This window comes from Centruroides sculpturatus, unplaced genomic scaffold, assembly GCF_000671375.1.
Source record: "Centruroides sculpturatus isolate CEXI.00-Female unplaced genomic scaffold, Cexi_2.0 scaffold897, whole genome shotgun sequence".
NCBI classification, from domain to species: domain Eukaryota; kingdom Metazoa; phylum Arthropoda; class Arachnida; order Scorpiones; family Buthidae; genus Centruroides; species Centruroides sculpturatus.
Window position 1 is genome coordinate 253,541 of NW_019385074.1, and position 17,417 is coordinate 270,957.

A 17,417-nucleotide genomic window follows, 5' to 3' on the forward strand; every position below is an offset into this window, starting at 1 on the left:
AACATTATATAAACATTCATTCTTTCTTATAGGAAGAACGTAAGAATAAATAATACACAGAGCAACAGTAGAAAATGGCAGATTTATGATGATGAATATGTGTTTAGAAGACGCATAGATGATAAATAGTGACATTTTAAGTAGAAAAAATCGTCTGTGAATTGTATAAAACTCTATACACTTCTATTCCTTATTAGAGGAAAGCACATAGGAGGGATTATGTAGAGAGAGACCAGGAGAGAATGGCAGATTTATAATGATAAATACACGTTTAGGATGACAAATAATGATATTTTAAGCATTAAAATCATCTTAAAATTACATAAAATACTACACAAACCGTCACTTTATCACACATTAAGATTATTATCCGAGGTTCTAATATTAAGGAACTTGTAGGATGAGCACGAAAGCGAAGTTTTTCAATTATTTAGACTGAAAATTAAACCGAATTTATAAGTAAATTTTGCATTTTAAAACTAAATTGGGCCCATAGACATATATTTTATATAAATACACGTAAACGTTTATAGATAAATTTTACAGGGAGTTTTTTTTATGTGTTTAAAACTGAAGTAGAGATTTTAAGCTAAGAATCCTGCCTACAACACAAAGTCTAAAGCTAGAAGTACAATATGTAATTCATAGAATAGCTACAAAAGATTAAAAGGGGAGTGCAGATTATCTAGCGCTATTATGGGGTGAGTAGGCGATGGTAATCGGTGTTGAGGGTGAGTAGAAAGAGGCAGTGGATAAAGTAATCACGGGTCTGTCAAGTAGTCTAGGGAGAGGAACACAGTGTTTAGTTATAATGGAAGCAATCGGATGGAGGGGGAAACGATGGCCATTTGTTTGCACTGCTTCGTCTAGCACCCCACCGAGACTAACCGTTGTGAGAAAATATCCCTCGCCACCCAATATACCACGTGTTGACATCGGTTTGATTCATTTCTTCTATACTTCCGAGCCTCATACTTCTTATACTTTACACTGATTTTACACAAGTATCGGCCCTTCTATCCTTCTACACAACAATAATAAGACGTAGAAAAATACTTAAAATTATAGAAAAGTTTAAAATTTTTAATAATTTTACACTTTTATGTGACTTTTTTTTTCATTTTAAATCGATTTTAGGGCTTGTATCCATAGTTATTTTAAGTCTTAAAATGGATATTTCTATGAAGAAAATTGATGATGAATCAATTATTTAGAGCTCAAACTCTATAAACTTGTAAATATATATATATATATATATAAACACGTTTATTTTTTGCGTTTAGAAGTACTAAAAAGTTGTAGACGAACAAGTAAATCGTCTAGAATTTAACACAGCTTACAAGGATGCGGATGAGGATCCTAGTGATAACGGAGAGCAGAAGAATGATGATAATAATTTATGCACTAGAAAAGGTGTCGATGTAAGTTATTCACCTTTCTGTACAATTTTACAACTGTTTAGAGCGTATAAAAATATACTTTCTGTAGGTTTGTCAAGTGTCTAGTTGCACCCGTCTCTCATCTTGACTGTGCTATTGTATCGTGCTAAGCCTCGGGACACTAAGAAGACAGTTTGAGACATTTAATGATCCTTATCAGGTATCAGGTGAAGCGTAAGAAGAAATCTGCTACTGGATTCAAGACCACCGACCGAGAATGATGGATCATTGGCAGGAAAGATATGATTCCGAATTACGTTTCGCGATTTTAGAAGATAAAAAAGATAAAAAAACAATAGAAATTTCTATAGAAGGGGTGCAAAACTACGAAAAGAAACACTCTATAATTACATTATATACATAAATACAGCGTTAAACATAGGGGAAAAAAAGGAAGACAATACCTGCTAGAGTATGGGTAGAGCAACTGTTTCAATTCTCACCCTCCTCTTATCTGTTGCAAAGGGAGAAACGGGCTCTTGAATTTTGGTATCATATGTTGATCGAAAAGGGGGAAGAAGGGGTAGAAAATATTCTTATTTATCGTCCAATGGTCATGCAAAGGAGTGTTTGGCAGGGTGACAACTTGGCGTCACGCGCGATATATTTCGCGATAAACCGTCGAACGTTCCTCACATCTACACGTTTTGCGTTTAGCTGTGATTGGTGTTGTCATGGTGACCGTCCTTCAATGGCCTTTTCTTTCTCCAATCTCGTTTGCAACGTCGGAAGATAAATATGGACACAATCACTCTGTGGAATTTAACTTGGTACCCAGAAGAGATTACATATTTAAGTATCGTGTTAAAGAAGAATGCGGTTGGCGTTAAGATATTTACAAAGATTGTCGTTTCGTATACTTTACAATCCCCCTTTCTAACAATTTAGTGCGGCTTACAAGGATGCGGATGAGAATGTAAATCCTAGTGATAACGGAGAGCAGAAGGATGCTGCTAATGATTTATACAGTAGAGAAGGTGCCGATGTAAAATATTTGCCTTTATGTACAATTTGCGAGTGTTTAAAATGTAAAAAAATATATATATTCTGTTTTATTTTTGAGATTTAAAGTCGATCGAAAGGGAAGAAAGATGCTAAAATTGTATTCAAAAGGCAAGCGAGGTTTAAAATTTCCTTTATCTAAGCTGAAAAAAAACGAAATTTCGATTTTTTGAAAGTGTTTTTTAACTCTTAAAATGCTTCACACGTTTCGTTACTTTTGATTCGTCCACTACCCATTCACGTGATTTATAAAGCTGAATAGGAAAAAAGATAATAGCTTAATACGTGTTTTTTCAGAAAGAAAAGAAAAAAAGTAAAATGTCAGCATCTTGTTTCCATCGCCATATATTTTTAAAGAACGATTATGTAAATCTCTAAGACAAAATTTACGCCCCAGACATAATTTTATATCGAATTTGACTTGTAAATATAGAAATTATTTGTTTATTAATTCGTTATAACGCCTTTTTTTAAATAACGTTTTTAGTGAATTGAAAGACGGAACGAATTGAGAAAAAATTTGACGTAAGCGTGATTTATGACTAGAAATTGCACAGAAGATGCTTCAGTTACAAGTTAATAAGCGGCATTTTGAGTGGTTCCTACTTACTTTATCATCTTCCAAAATTTTATTTTTATATCCAACCACCTATCAATCAATTAAAAATAATTAAAAACATTAATGATAATTAAATTAAAAGGATTTTAAGTTATGTATCAGCTCAGTTCCTTAATNTTAACTTTTTTTTTTTACTTTGAGTATGTATTGTATATCGTAGAATGGCTCCATGTCTGCTATAGGTACACATCAAATCCTTTGATATTACTGTACCAAATTTTTCATAGTTACTCTTTATATTCCTGCGGTAAATATAGGCTACAATTAAACCTCGACATAACCCTTTTCTCTCAGATTTTAATCATTTATTTATCTCTAAATCTTTTGATTAATCTGTACAAATTTTTTGTAGTTAATCGCCAGGACCATGCGGTAAATATGAACCTTGAAATCCCACTCAATTCTCACTCAAAATAAATGAATTTTTCAACATATTTATTCCAGAGCATCTTCTCCAGAGCATCTTTAATGAGAGATGCTCTGGAGAAGCGCTTGCGAAGTCGTAAATATTAATTTTTGATAAATATACTATGAAAAGAATACATTTTTTGGCCGGTATATTATAGAGAAAATGTATTTTTGGCCAGTACATAAAAAACATAATGCATTTTGAACTTATATATAAAAAAAGAAGATAAATTTTGGGGTCAATTCACTAAGGCCCGTATTAATGGGCATAATCGGCTATGGCAGAGGACGTCGTCTACTTAGGGAGCATCAGCTTACCGCTCATTACTAATATTTTTGTTGTATGTTTATTGTCAGAGCCGTGGAGGTATCACGTGGACTAAGGCCTTTTGGGTTTATCTATACCCTTTTCTTATATGATACTTTTGATTTATCACCATCCCCTTTCTTTATACGTTTTATGTTCTGTATATAAATTAAGTAAGCTGTAACTAGGGCCTTACATTTTTCTATGCGCCATTATTTGATGGAGGTAAAGAACCTGTTATATGCTATAGCTTAAGGCCACAACAAATCCTGGTTCCATGAACCATATAAAATGCTATAAAATCTAAATTAAACTTTTAAATGATATTTTAATCACATTTATTATATATATTTTTATTATTTGAATTAATGAATATTAAAAGTAATACTTGATTGGTATTCTTTAAACTGATGCTAGAGAGTGGAATTAAAGAGGATAGATAATGAATGCATTTTTAAAGTGGTTTATGCACATTTTTTAATCAGTTAACCACTTAATTCACAAATTTATAAATTATTATCGTCATAAACAATAGAAATAACCATTTAAATCACTTATATAGTGTTTATGATTCCATAAAACAGTTATCCGCATCTACATACTGTTTAGAGATCAATGTTGCATAGCATTATTATCCATTTAGCTCTTCAGTTACGCTAAAAAATACGTGAATTATTCAAGTTACATCATTCTAATTATAATTACAATAATAATAATTCCAATTTAATCATTATAATCGTCATTTATTTGCACTAATCGCGAATAAGAAGAGAATCCTCATAGAGGTGAGGAAATTAACTATAATAAATTACATGCATAAGTAGAAACGAATATATTTTACTAAATATAATTAATTTAAGTTTAATCAAATTAAATTATGAAAATTTAAATTGCCATAATTTAATCTAAATTAATTAAATTCTTTCTTTTCAACGAATTTCTTTTATGAAAATTGCTACAATTGAAGGTAGTTTTGCATCACTTTCTTCCACGTTTTATCACTTGTAAGCGCTTATAAAATTAAAAAATAATTAAAAATTTTAATGACAATTAAATAAAATTAATCAAAATTAAATAAAACATGCTTAATTTAACGTAATTTAAGAGTATTTAAGCGTAGGCAAAGTCTAAAGCTGTATTGCAAGCTGGTTGCAAGCTAGAAAGATTTCAAATAAATATACTATATATCAAATTTATAATATAAATAATAAATAATTTATATTTTATTAAATACTTCAATAATAAAATAAAAATTATTAGGAGATTTAAGATAGAACTCCTTACAATTTATTTCTATACTTTCTAAGCTTTACTCGTAATCAAACTTGTTTTATTTACTCCATCCTTTAGGCTGATCACTCTATAAAACTATGGAAAAATGTAGCCTATCATAGAACCTGAACACTCCATTCCTTTCTTGAATCAACCTCTGATAACTCCTAAATCCACTAACCTATCTGCATCAAATTCTTGCTACTTACTCTATAGGACCTTGGAAAAATAAGGCCTATCATAAAATCTGGACATCCCACTCCTCCCCTGAATCAATCTCTAATAAGTATGAATATAGACTTTAGTGGAACAATCTTTACATGAAGATATTTTACATTTTAAATACATATTTTACTAATATAACTCTTGCTTATTTTGTCAATGCTTATGAATCTATCAATACGTTAATTTAATTCTTATGATGATTTTCATGATGTTAACATATAATTTTTAATAATAGTTCTATGATTTTTATTTTAAAATATTATTTAAAATGTATAAAAGAATTAATTAATTTAATTTTCAAAAGAGAAAAAATAAAATATCTAAAATTAGTTTAGGCTCAACTAACAACGATAAGAAGGATTTAGTGGATCGGCTTATCCACAGCTCGCGAACACCAGGTTGAGAGTAATTATATTTATAAATTATGTTGTCATTCTCTCAACTTTAGAAATTGTAGACGTTTGATGATATTTTGATTTAATTTTTTATTATGTTTTTCAATAGAATGACGTGTAGTAACCGTTTAAAATCGATGCAATTCCATTCTGAAATTCGATGATTTTGTTTAAAACTAACGTAAATTTTACATTTTACATGAATTTTTCCAATAAAATAAATGAATTTTTAACTTTTTTTTTTTACTTTGAGTATGTATTGTATATCGTAGAATGGCTCCATGTCTGCTATAGGTACACATCAAATCCTTTGATATTACTGTACCAAATTTTTCATAGTTACTCTTTATATTCCTGCGGTAAATATAGGCTACAATTAAACCTCGACATAACCCTTTTCTCTCAGATTTTAATCATTTATTTATCTCTAAATCTTTTGATTAATCTGTACAAATTTTTTGTAGTTAATCGCCAGGACCATGCGGTAAATATGAACCTTGAAATCCCACTCAATTCTCACTCAAAATAAATGAATTTTTCAACATATTTATTCGCATTTAAACGTATTTAAATGCTAAAATATGTTATAAATCCATTTAAAATGTTATAAATTATTAATTTTTTTAAAAAAATATTTCATGTAAGTAACCATATAAATGACGAAAAAGTTAAAAATAAAATTAGAGAAAGTTGATTATTTACATAAGTATCATCCACTATTAATGCCATAGATCTAGCTGTCTATTTTCATAGAAAATAAACGAAAAGGCATACGAACAGATGCTCCAAAAACAGGTTATGATGTAAAATATTTCAACACTAATTCTTTTAATTTCCTAGAAAATTAGAGTTTTTTTTTAAATCAAAATATGCTGAAGACGAAGCACAGCTGCCTCTAATAATCCATAAAATTTTGTTTTTGGATTAAAAAAGCCAGATTGCTGGATAATTTATAGATTAAAAAAAATCCATATTTCTAGATAGTTTCTGGATGTAGAATATCTTCATTTTTAGATGATTTCTGGAATTAAAACATCCGAATTTCTAGATGATTTCTGGAATAAAAACATCCAGATTTCTAGAGGATTTCTGGAATAAAAACATCCAGATTTCTAGAGGATTTCTGGAATAAAAACATCCAGATTTCTAGAGGATTTCTAGAATAAAAATACCTAGATTTCTAGATAGTTTCTGAATGTAGAAACTCTAAATATCTAGGTGATTTCTGGTATGAAAAGTCTATATTTTAATATTGTAAATCTTTAATTCTTATTGCTAAAACTTAAAAACAGGCAGCTAAAACGTTACAAGAACATAAACTTTATAAAACAAATTCAAAATCGTCATATTTCATAGTAAAAAAAAAACGGGAAAAAAATAATTTAAATCGTAATACGATATTTAGAACAGCAGGAAAAAATGAAATAAAATTAAGAAACACTTTAAAATAAACATTTATATATTTTATATAATAAAATATATTTTAGAAGTCATTTTTTAATTAATAAATATGAAAAAATTAGTTAATTTAGAAGAAAAATTTCTGTTAGAAGGGCATTCAAAAGCGTGGAAATAAGTTAAAATTATTCAAGAAAATTAATTTTGTAATCAGGAAAAAAATTTCTAGGACATGTGGTGTAATGTAATTGTTAATATTTTTATTGTAAACAATATTTAGTGAGTAATCCGGGATCAATAACATAGAAATCTAGTTAACGTTTGCTAAACAATATACACTACACCACTTGAAATATTGCAAGTTTTAACTAAAATAGCAAGAAATTTTACATATTTTCGAGCGTAAAAACTCACAAATATCTAAAAATTTATCTCTTAATCTAATAAATATAATATTATTTATTAAATAAATATTCTCTTATTTTATTAATAAACTAAACTTATACTCTTGTATGACAATATCATATTCTGTATCTCGATTTTCATATTTTATGGTAATTTTTTAAAAATATTGTTCATGAAAATAAGGAGAGAGAAGATTTTGAAGTTAAGTGTATGAATTATTTTAAAATTTGCTATTTCTAACGCGAAATATGCCATAAAATTCTGCCAGAAATAACTAAAACATTACGATAAATGTCTAAAGTGGGATGAGCATCGTAATGTAAAAATCATCGAATAACGTAGAAATTTTAAAATTTTCAATATATTTTTGAATTTTAATTAATTTTAATTGCATTTAAGAACTCGAAATCATAAAATTTACACAGTTAAATCTGTAAATAATTAAGAAAAGTCGGTTAAAAGATGCTAACTTCGTTTATCTGATTATGTTTTGTAAGAGTTTTTAAGTAAATTTTTAAAGAAATGTTAAAGTTTTAACCCAATAAAAATTATTTTAAAGTAATAAATAACGATTTATAATTTGAAATTTAAAAATTTAGATATTTAAATCTGTAAACTATTTAATAAAAATTAATTAAAAAATGCAGAATCTATAAGTCTCAACTCTAGTTTCGTGAGAGATTTAAAGAAAGATGTCTTTAAAAATTTAAAAATTTTAAATTTATTAATTAATTTTAACTAAGTTTAAGAATTTATAATCTTAACATTTAGACGGTTAAACCCATAGAAATTAATTAAAAATCGGAAAAAATATGCCTAATCCAAGCATCTCAATTTCTCTGTTTGGGAAAATATTAAGCATTTTAAAATATAATAATAACTATATTTTAATTAATTTACTTGTTATTTAATTTTATAAACATGTAAATTAAAGTATATTAATTATTTTCGAGCGATTTTCTAACGAACAGACACTTGTTAACTCAGTTAAGAGGATCAATAAGCAAGGTAACTTACATTGGATTCCTGCAAAAATTCTCTGACTAAAACTTCCATTTATTCGATAATTTAAAATAATCATCAATTATATTAATTTAAAAAACATCCTTTTGTATTATAGGAGACAAACCGACTTTGTAGAATGTGTCATCCGTTGCGACCAAATCCGACCCCTTTGCTAGAAGATCATGTGACTTTATGCACGGATAACTAGCAGCGCATGACCCCTGGATGGATATAGTTACAGTTAATACTCAAATTACCTTCCGGTATGAATTATGCAGCCGGATACGCGTAAGACATTTTAATAGATTGTCATCTTTCGTTACTAGAGAAGGGTTCGTATCCTAGCCGAGGGCGACCATTCTTTACAGGCAAATGCGCCCCCAAAAAGTGATTTGTTTTCAGCTTCAAGAGCGTGTTCGATCATATTTCTAACAAAAATAACCACTAAAGTTGTTTTTATTACGTAATTTTGTGATAGTAACACGTGCAACGTGAATAGGAAAAGCTTCGTGCGCTCGTTACAGGCAAGCATCTCATCAAAATAAACAGGAAATTATGCTTTTTCTAAGCTTCGAGAGCAAATTTGATCATATTTTAATTTGAAGTTACCATCAGAATTATTTTTATCGCGTATTTTTCACGTATGATATATAGGAATGGAAAGGAGAACATTCTTTAGAGATAAACACCCTTGAAAAACACATAAAAGAATTATTTGCCTTCAGCATCAAGAACGTTTTTTATTAGAATTTATACTTAAATAGCCTTTAGAATTGTTTTTATTGCACAATATTATCTCAATTACTCATGCAAAGGGGATAAGATAGGAATCATATCGAACATCATTCGATCGTCCCTCCTCTAGCGACGATATATGGAACTATACTCATTAGTCTCACATCGGCTTTTCCAAAATGTATCACTTTTCTCACTGCTGAGTGAAGGATGAGCCAAAAAAACACTCCAGGTCGTCAAGGAAGACATAGGACGAGGTATTTCCGTTCTGGCTTCCTGCAGCTACCGATACAAATCCCTACGTCATAGAAATGACGTCAAAGTAGAAAAATAAATTTTCCACCAAATGTAAGTCTGTAAATTGACTGTAAACGAGTGGGTTGCTTAATTGCGTATCCTCCTAGTTTTAACTCTTAAGGTTTTTCTACGGCAATACTTCTCAACCAGTCGCTCGTGTTTCCTGCAGATCTAGGGGCATATTTTTGTATCTAGAACACTTAAAAATGGGTCTAAAACTACTTAAATTTTGCTACTAATCCTTGAAAAGCGTGAATCATACTTTTTATAGCTTACTAAATTTATTAATATACGTAACATGGAGTAACTTGTGTATATGTAAAGCTGCCTGCGCCTAATTTGCATCGGTGATACTTACAAATTTACAGTCTTTACGAGCCAGTATCTATTAATTTGCAACTACTACAAACAGGAATTGTGTATATATGTCATTGGACATATCGTAATTCTATGTTACGGTACCCAAAACATAACAATAATAGTATTTATAGGGCATAAACGAACATTATTGAGTTATATATGGCATATAACCAATATTAAATTGCATAATAAATATTTTAAGTAATGAATTATATTAATCATGTTTTGTTACGCAACCAATTCACATGTATTTGTTACGATTTTCCGCTTTTTACGAGTTCATTGTACTTTATAAACGTCACACTTTAATATATAATGTGATTTTATTGATAGATATGTATTAAAATTAATCATAAATAAAATCTATGATGCCAATCAGTTTGTCTGTCTGTACATTGTCGAACTGATTTCAATGCAGGATTAATTTTGTATTAATTTGATTCGTGTATTATTCAATTAAATAAGAACTATATATTAGATAGGATATTTGTGTATAATTAGCATAAGGTTAAACTAAAATTATATTAATATAGCTTGATTTATAAGGTCGATTTTTATAGGGAAAATACAAAATTTGACGTAAAATGTTTATGTAAGGTTGATGATTTATGTAAGACTAATATAGGATATAGGAATTCAATAATTTACACTAAGTTTGGACGGGATTTTTTCGAGAAAACGCTGTTTGTTTGTCCGTAATTTCCTGTAATATGCAAGAAATTATTTGTAGTGGAGTCTTACACCACATTTCATCAAAATATAATTAAGAATTCATGATTTAAATGAAAATTTTAAGATTAGATTTAAATAATGAAAAAACAAAACAAATTAATTATAAATTCTCAATAATTTTTAACAATTTATAATAGAATCTTAAATAATTTAGTTACAGATATTACATCTACAGAATCTGATAAATTAATCAATTAATTGAAGATATGAATCATGAAAGTACTGTAATAACGCAATTAACACCTTTGTGACTCATAAAGATCCAGTTAATATTATCATAAGAAAATTATTTGGATCAGTTTGGATTCATTTAATGATTACGTAATAATGTTTATGTCAATTCGAAGTAATATTTAACCAATTATTATTCAACCTATTTCCAATTATTCCCGTACAACGATTTACTGACTTTTGGACCACCCTGAATTTAAATCTTAATATTTTAGTTAAAATTTATATATTTGAATTAGGAAAAATCTACGATTTTATTCATCGAAGTAATTTAATTTTAAACAAAATTTAATGAATAATTATAATTAAGTATAATGATAATAATAATGACATTACATATGTTATCTATCATTACATATATCATAATTATTCCAGTATATGATATACTGTATAACATATCAGTCTGATAGGTAATGTTAGGTATTATATTTCACAATTATACAACTATATAATTATATTATACATAAACCAAACTTTATTCATTTTATATGCAATAAACACCACATATTTAAGCATCATACAGTTGTAATTTGTAAAATAAATTAATATTTTTCGCAATTTAAAGGGTAATATATGTAACTATCTACCTGTCTATATTATTATATATTTACAATAATATAGACAGGTAGATAGTTACATATATTTGTATATTTTTCTTGTATAAGTATGTTATATTATAAGCTTACAGGCCTACCCCATTGTAAGTGTACTAGACGACATATAAACTACTAATTCTTTTTATTTAATAAATGATAAATATGTAAAAAATATTCAAAATATATTGAATTAATTTTGTTTCCAATTATTATAGTTATTTTGACGATAATTTCCCTCAACAACTCAAATTTATTAGGTTTTTCCCTCATATTTTCAAGCACTAATTACTAGCAATATGCAAACGAGTTAAGGGCGAAACTAAAAATAATTAAATGAAATTTCCAATTAAATATTTAATTATTCTTTAAGAAAATAAGTAATATTTAAATTTAAACGAATAATTTTACATATTTCTCTATTTAATACGAGATAAAATACAGTAATATTTAATAGTGGAATCTAATACTGTATGTAAGAAGTGACAGCATCCATGGGATCACCTTACTCACTTTGATAAATATCGATTTAATACGATAAGGTCAAAAAGTTTTGTAGATAATTCCATCAAGAATTTTCCTATACGAAATTTTAAATCTTTAAAATATTTTGGAGTCGATTTATAAAGTAAAGAAAGGCAAAAAGAAGTGCTCTGAACTTTTGCCCTTAAAATTAATGTTGGACGTTTCTTTAATGTTTAAAAAAAAAACCAAACAAATTCATCTCTACATCCATTTCTCGTTTTTGCAAGAAGATAGACAACATTTCGGCATATTAAATAACGTTCCATATAAAGCAGACTTGTCCAACCGAGCCGACAGTTATATAAAAAGTCATATAATTCGCCACGCATTGCATCAACGGTGGCAGAAAATCCAAGCTACATAACTCGATTTGTTGAAACAACTGTATAACTGTGATCCATCAGCGCTACAAAATCTCCTACTTTTTTTTATTTTTTGATAAGAAACTTGCCGAAAGATGTACTTTAGAAAGAAAAAATTTAATTATTTCTTCTTGTTTTTCTTCCAGGCCTCCTCCGAAAACTGTTAACAGCTACGGATGCCAAACAGAGAGTTCATATTGCATCCTCCTTGCTAATGCTTAAAATGCTAGTTTTTAATATAATTTATTTAACAAATTGTAATATTGGAATGTTTTATATGTGAAAACAGGTGAAAAAATCAGAAATTATTAACGGAAGTGTCGATAAATCTTATATAAAGTTCTTTTGTATGCATTTCTTACCGAGGATCAATTTTAAAAATTCTTTTTTCGATTATAATTTAAATTTTTTTCCATGAAAAATATACATCTGGAATTAAATTAAGAGTTGCTTTTTATAAAATTTATAAGAAATTTAATATTTATTTTAAAGAATTAATTATTTCTGCACTCGGAAACACGCAACTACATTCGCAATTTGTGTTTGTTTCGAAGAACGTGAGATTTGAAAGGGTTGAACAAAAAATCTAATTAATTCAGCATTTACAGGCATTAATTTGGAATGGACACGTGTAGTTTCTGCATTACATCTTTCATCTTTTATGTTCCACAGAAAATATATAGTCGTTAATATGATACGCGTGGTATTATAACAGTAAACATTGTAAAGATTAACATTTGCGTTATGATTTAACAACATTGTAAGGTTATATTAAACATCCAGAAATATTTTTATACAACGTTAGANAATCTCCTACTTTTTTTTATTTTTTGATAAGAAACTTGCCGAAAGATGTACTTTAGAAAGAAAAAATTTAATTATTTCTTCTTGTTTTTCTTCCAGGCCTCCTCCGAAAACTGTTAACAGCTACGGATGCCAAACAGAGAGTTCATATTGCATCCTCCTTGCTAATGCTTAAAATGCTAGTTTTTAATATAATTTATTTAACAAATTGTAATATTGGAATGTTTTATATGTGAAAACAGGTGAAAAAATCAGAAATTATTAACGGAAGTGTCGATAAATCTTATATAAAGTTCTTTTGTATGCATTTCTTACCGAGGATCAATTTTAAAAATTCTTTTTTCGATTATAATTTAAATTTTTTTCCATGAAAAATATACATCTGGAATTAAATTAAGAGTTGCTTTTTATAAAATTTATAAGAAATTTAATATTTATTTTAAAGAATTAATTATTTCTGCACTCGGAAACACGCAACTACATTCGCAATTTGTGTTTGTTTCGAAGAACGTGAGATTTGAAAGGGTTGAACAAAAAATCTAATTAATTCAGCATTTACAGGCATTAATTTGGAATGGACACGTGTAGTTTCTGCATTACATCTTTCATCTTTTATGTTCCACAGAAAATATATAGTCGTTAATATGATACGCGTGGTATTATAACAGTAAACATTGTAAAGATTAACATTTGCGTTATGATTTAACAACATTGTAAGGTTATATTAAACATCCAGAAATATTTTTACACAACGTTAGAATAAATTATACATAAAATAAAATAATTTAATTGATTTTATTTATAAATTACAGCATAAATTAAAATAGAAAACATGTTTAGCAAACACTTTACCGCTCGAGTTTTTTCGATAAGATGGATATCATATGATTAATTTACTCTTTAATATTTTCTGTTATAAATATATCATTTATACACGATATTTCATTATTTTTATATTATAAATTCTTATTTTAGTTATTTATTTCTTGTTTTTCTAAGCATATTTCTTGGTTCTTTGCACTCTTGATTCCGAACATATTCCTTATTATTAGCATTTAATAATAGCGAAAAATTTAAATTATTAATTTATTTTCATGTTTATAAATTTAAAAAAAAATGCTTAAATAATATTTTTATTGATGAAATATTGATTTAATTGTAAGAAACGATATCCCAAAATGTAGTGCCGTAACTAGCCATTCCTGTGTCCTGTGCAAGAATTTGCATTTAGGCCCCTTAATTAATTAGGTTTGGGAAAATAATGAAAACAAACACATACATTTTAGGCTTACCTTTCAAGTGGGCCCTGTTTTGCCAAAATATTCCATGAAAAATTAGTGTGTAACCTAGAGCCATATTTAGACTTATGGCCCTGAGATACTACGTACACGAGGCCCTTTTCTTTCTTCTTCGCCAAATAATAATAGGAAGTACGTGTAAACTGTCTTTGAGAATAGAATGAGGCCTCCTCGTTTGATGAGGCCATAATCTGCTGCTTGTTTAGAATATACGTGAACTCGGCTATGATATAACCAGTCTACATACAAGATCGGAAGCTAAACATGCAACAGGTTAGGGCCTCACATTACATGGATATAGTTTAGGGCATCACCTCGCAATAAGTCATAAGTCTAAATTCGGTTCTTCCTACATGTTTACCCACTATTGATTATAAATGAGAAATTAATGGTTTATTTTCATTTTAAAATTACTTTTTTGTAATTGTAAACACCGACAAATGCTCATTAATTAATAATATTTAGAATTGTATAGGAAAAGTTTATAAATTAGCTTCAATTAATTATTTCGATTTATTTCTTATATTTCACTTTTTTGATAATAGATGGCAGCACTTGTTTGCTTCTTAATAAATTTGTAATTTTTAAAATATTTTACTAAAATTAAGTTGTAATTAATGAGTAAGAAATAAATACATAATTTGTAATACTGTAAGATGTGTTTTAATTGTTTTTAATTTATTAAGATATAAATAAATCGGAACAGTTTCTCATAAGAAAATGTCTTCCCTTTGGGAAATTAATCTGGTATTGCGTTTCTTTAAGTCATTAAATTTAAATAGTAAATATAAAACAATGCTTTTCAGTATAAATGAATGTAATAAAACAAGAAAAAGTATTTAAGCTAGTAAATGTTAATAATTAAAAATTAAAAAAAAATTTATTGGTCTTAACAATTTGTATTACGTCATTGATTGTATCATTTTGTGAACTTTGTCATGCATAAATGGTTAATTATTATTTAAGATAATTTGTATCTTGTATTGATTTCTGCGTGTAACGTAACTGAATGTTTGAGAAGCGTGTTCATTTATTATTGCTTTTTATTAAATTTATAGTTAATGGCTATGTTATAATTTTTATTAAAAGAAAAACAAAACACACATACTTAATATACAATATCATCTGATTTTCAGAAAGCACTGGCCATGGGTGTCAAATGGCTATGTTGTAATTTTTATTAAAAGAAAAACAAAACACACATACTTAATATACAATATCATCTGATTTTCAGAAATATATAAGACAATAACAAAAGGGATAAAATGGAAAGGTATTGATTACTTGTGTTAAACTGAGAGTTTAACACAAGTAATCATAAGACTCGGTAGAGGCAAGCCGTTAAAAGTCAGACAACGAACGAACAAACGGTGAACCTTACTATACTGTAATTAAAACACTTTGTCTTCTTCCTTTTCTGAGTTAATATCGAGGCTTTTAGCTCGAGCGCTTTTTCCTCCGATGCTGCGATCTCTGTGGGTCGAATACCCTCTCTATTCGAATTCACATTTTATTAAAGTACTAATAATATACGTATCATTCGAACAAAATATGAGTATCATCATTATCTGCTGATTTTTTCGACCTACTTATCAAATTTTATCAAGTTTCGTCCATTCCTTTCCGAGATATCGATTTTTATCGATACTTTTCATTTCCTTCAGTTAAAAATATAGCCTACGTTATACTACAGGCCTGTGCATCTGGCTTGTCTATTGTGTATAGTGTTCGCGCTTAGTTTGGAATTTTCTCCGACAAAAGTCGCCAATACGGACTGTTGAGTGTAGTAATAGCAATCTTTTTTTTTTAATTAAAAACTGGTCAACTTCAATAAATTGTAATTATTATTACAGGCATTTTTGAAAAAAATTCTNGAATTTTATAATTTTAAGTTAAAAATAAGTATAATCTGTCTATGAAAAGAATCAACTTGGGTATTAGTACCAATGAGGATCAGCCATTGATTGCTTAGTTGTGGCATGTTACTTCAGGTTTCTTCCTCATTTGTTAAATATGTCACCGCCATTATAAACAGTGTTATGGAAGCTTTACGTTCTTATATTCGTTTACGAGGAAGTTAACTATAGTAGTTGTTAAATGCATGATTCTTTACAGTTAATGCAGGCTTTAAAAAATTAACACAATTAATGGAAAAGTCGTTCTGCATTGTATTGGGAGAAAATAAAATAAAATTCACACATTGCCTGACAAATTAAGAGAAAAGTGCTGACATCATGTGCTAATTAGTCTAACTGAAGCAAAATCACGCGTGACGTTATTCTCAAGTCGATTCTTTCCATAGACAGACTAAAACTTCTGACTGTAAAAATGTTATGGGTATGGGCTTTGAAGCGCCAAGTTTATCTTTACCAAAGAAAAAGTTTTATGAAAAATTTTGACTGTGGTCTAAATTATAATAAGTTTTTACTTAATGCAATTTTTTTCGCTGTTTCGAACGCTTTCAATATTTATCTGTAATTGTCATGAGTTGAGCACTAAATATACAAGTGTCCAATGATCCGAGGATATTAGGCATGAGCTTGCTCTTACTCTTGGCCAAAGGGATATCAACTGGCCATGTGATCTTCATCTTCTTCTTAATGATCGTGACAACCACAAGGTATTCAAAAACGTCAGTCATAAATATCACATGCGTTCACCCGCACACTAATGTCTATGTCATCATTGCAATATCATCATTTGCTCACTGCCATTGTTTGTCTTTATCACTTCTCGTTATCTGCTGTCTGTTATCTGTGTACTGTATATATCATTTTCTTTCTTCATCTATAGTTTAAGTTGTATTATTTTTTTTTAACTTTCTTCTTACATGTTGTAGGCCTTAATAATTAATATTTAATTCTACTCTTATGCTAATTATCATGTTAGTTGGTTCTTATATCTGTCATCTTTTCATCTGTTCACACCAATTTCATTAAAATTGTTATATTTTTTATTCTATATTCTCTCTGTAATTATTTGTGTCTGTATGCTTGGTAATTTGT

At 28.3% G+C, this 17,417-nt stretch overlaps 1 protein-coding gene and 1 long non-coding RNA gene across 2 annotated transcripts in view; one reads left to right on the forward strand and one right to left on the reverse strand.

The window, feature by feature from the left end:
• LOC111634274 overlaps window positions 1–1,826 on the forward strand; it is a 45,276-nt gene extending 43,450 nt beyond the window's left edge. Inside the window, exon 3 of the long non-coding RNA XR_002758179.1 lies at window positions 33–1,826. This is a non-coding gene — a long non-coding RNA (uncharacterized LOC111634274). The remainder of the gene's footprint in view (window positions 1–32) is intronic.
• LOC111634272 (eyes absent homolog 2-like) overlaps window positions 1–8,612 on the reverse strand; it is a 100,076-nt gene extending 91,464 nt beyond the window's left edge. The window contains exon 1 of the mRNA XM_023379009.1: window positions 8,488–8,612. Within this exon, the coding sequence (XP_023234777.1) occupies window positions 8,488–8,526 (39 nt within the window). The 5' untranslated portion in view covers window positions 8,527–8,612. The remainder of the gene's footprint in view (window positions 1–8,487) is intronic.
• Between the last annotated feature and the right edge of the window lie 8,805 nt (window positions 8,613–17,417).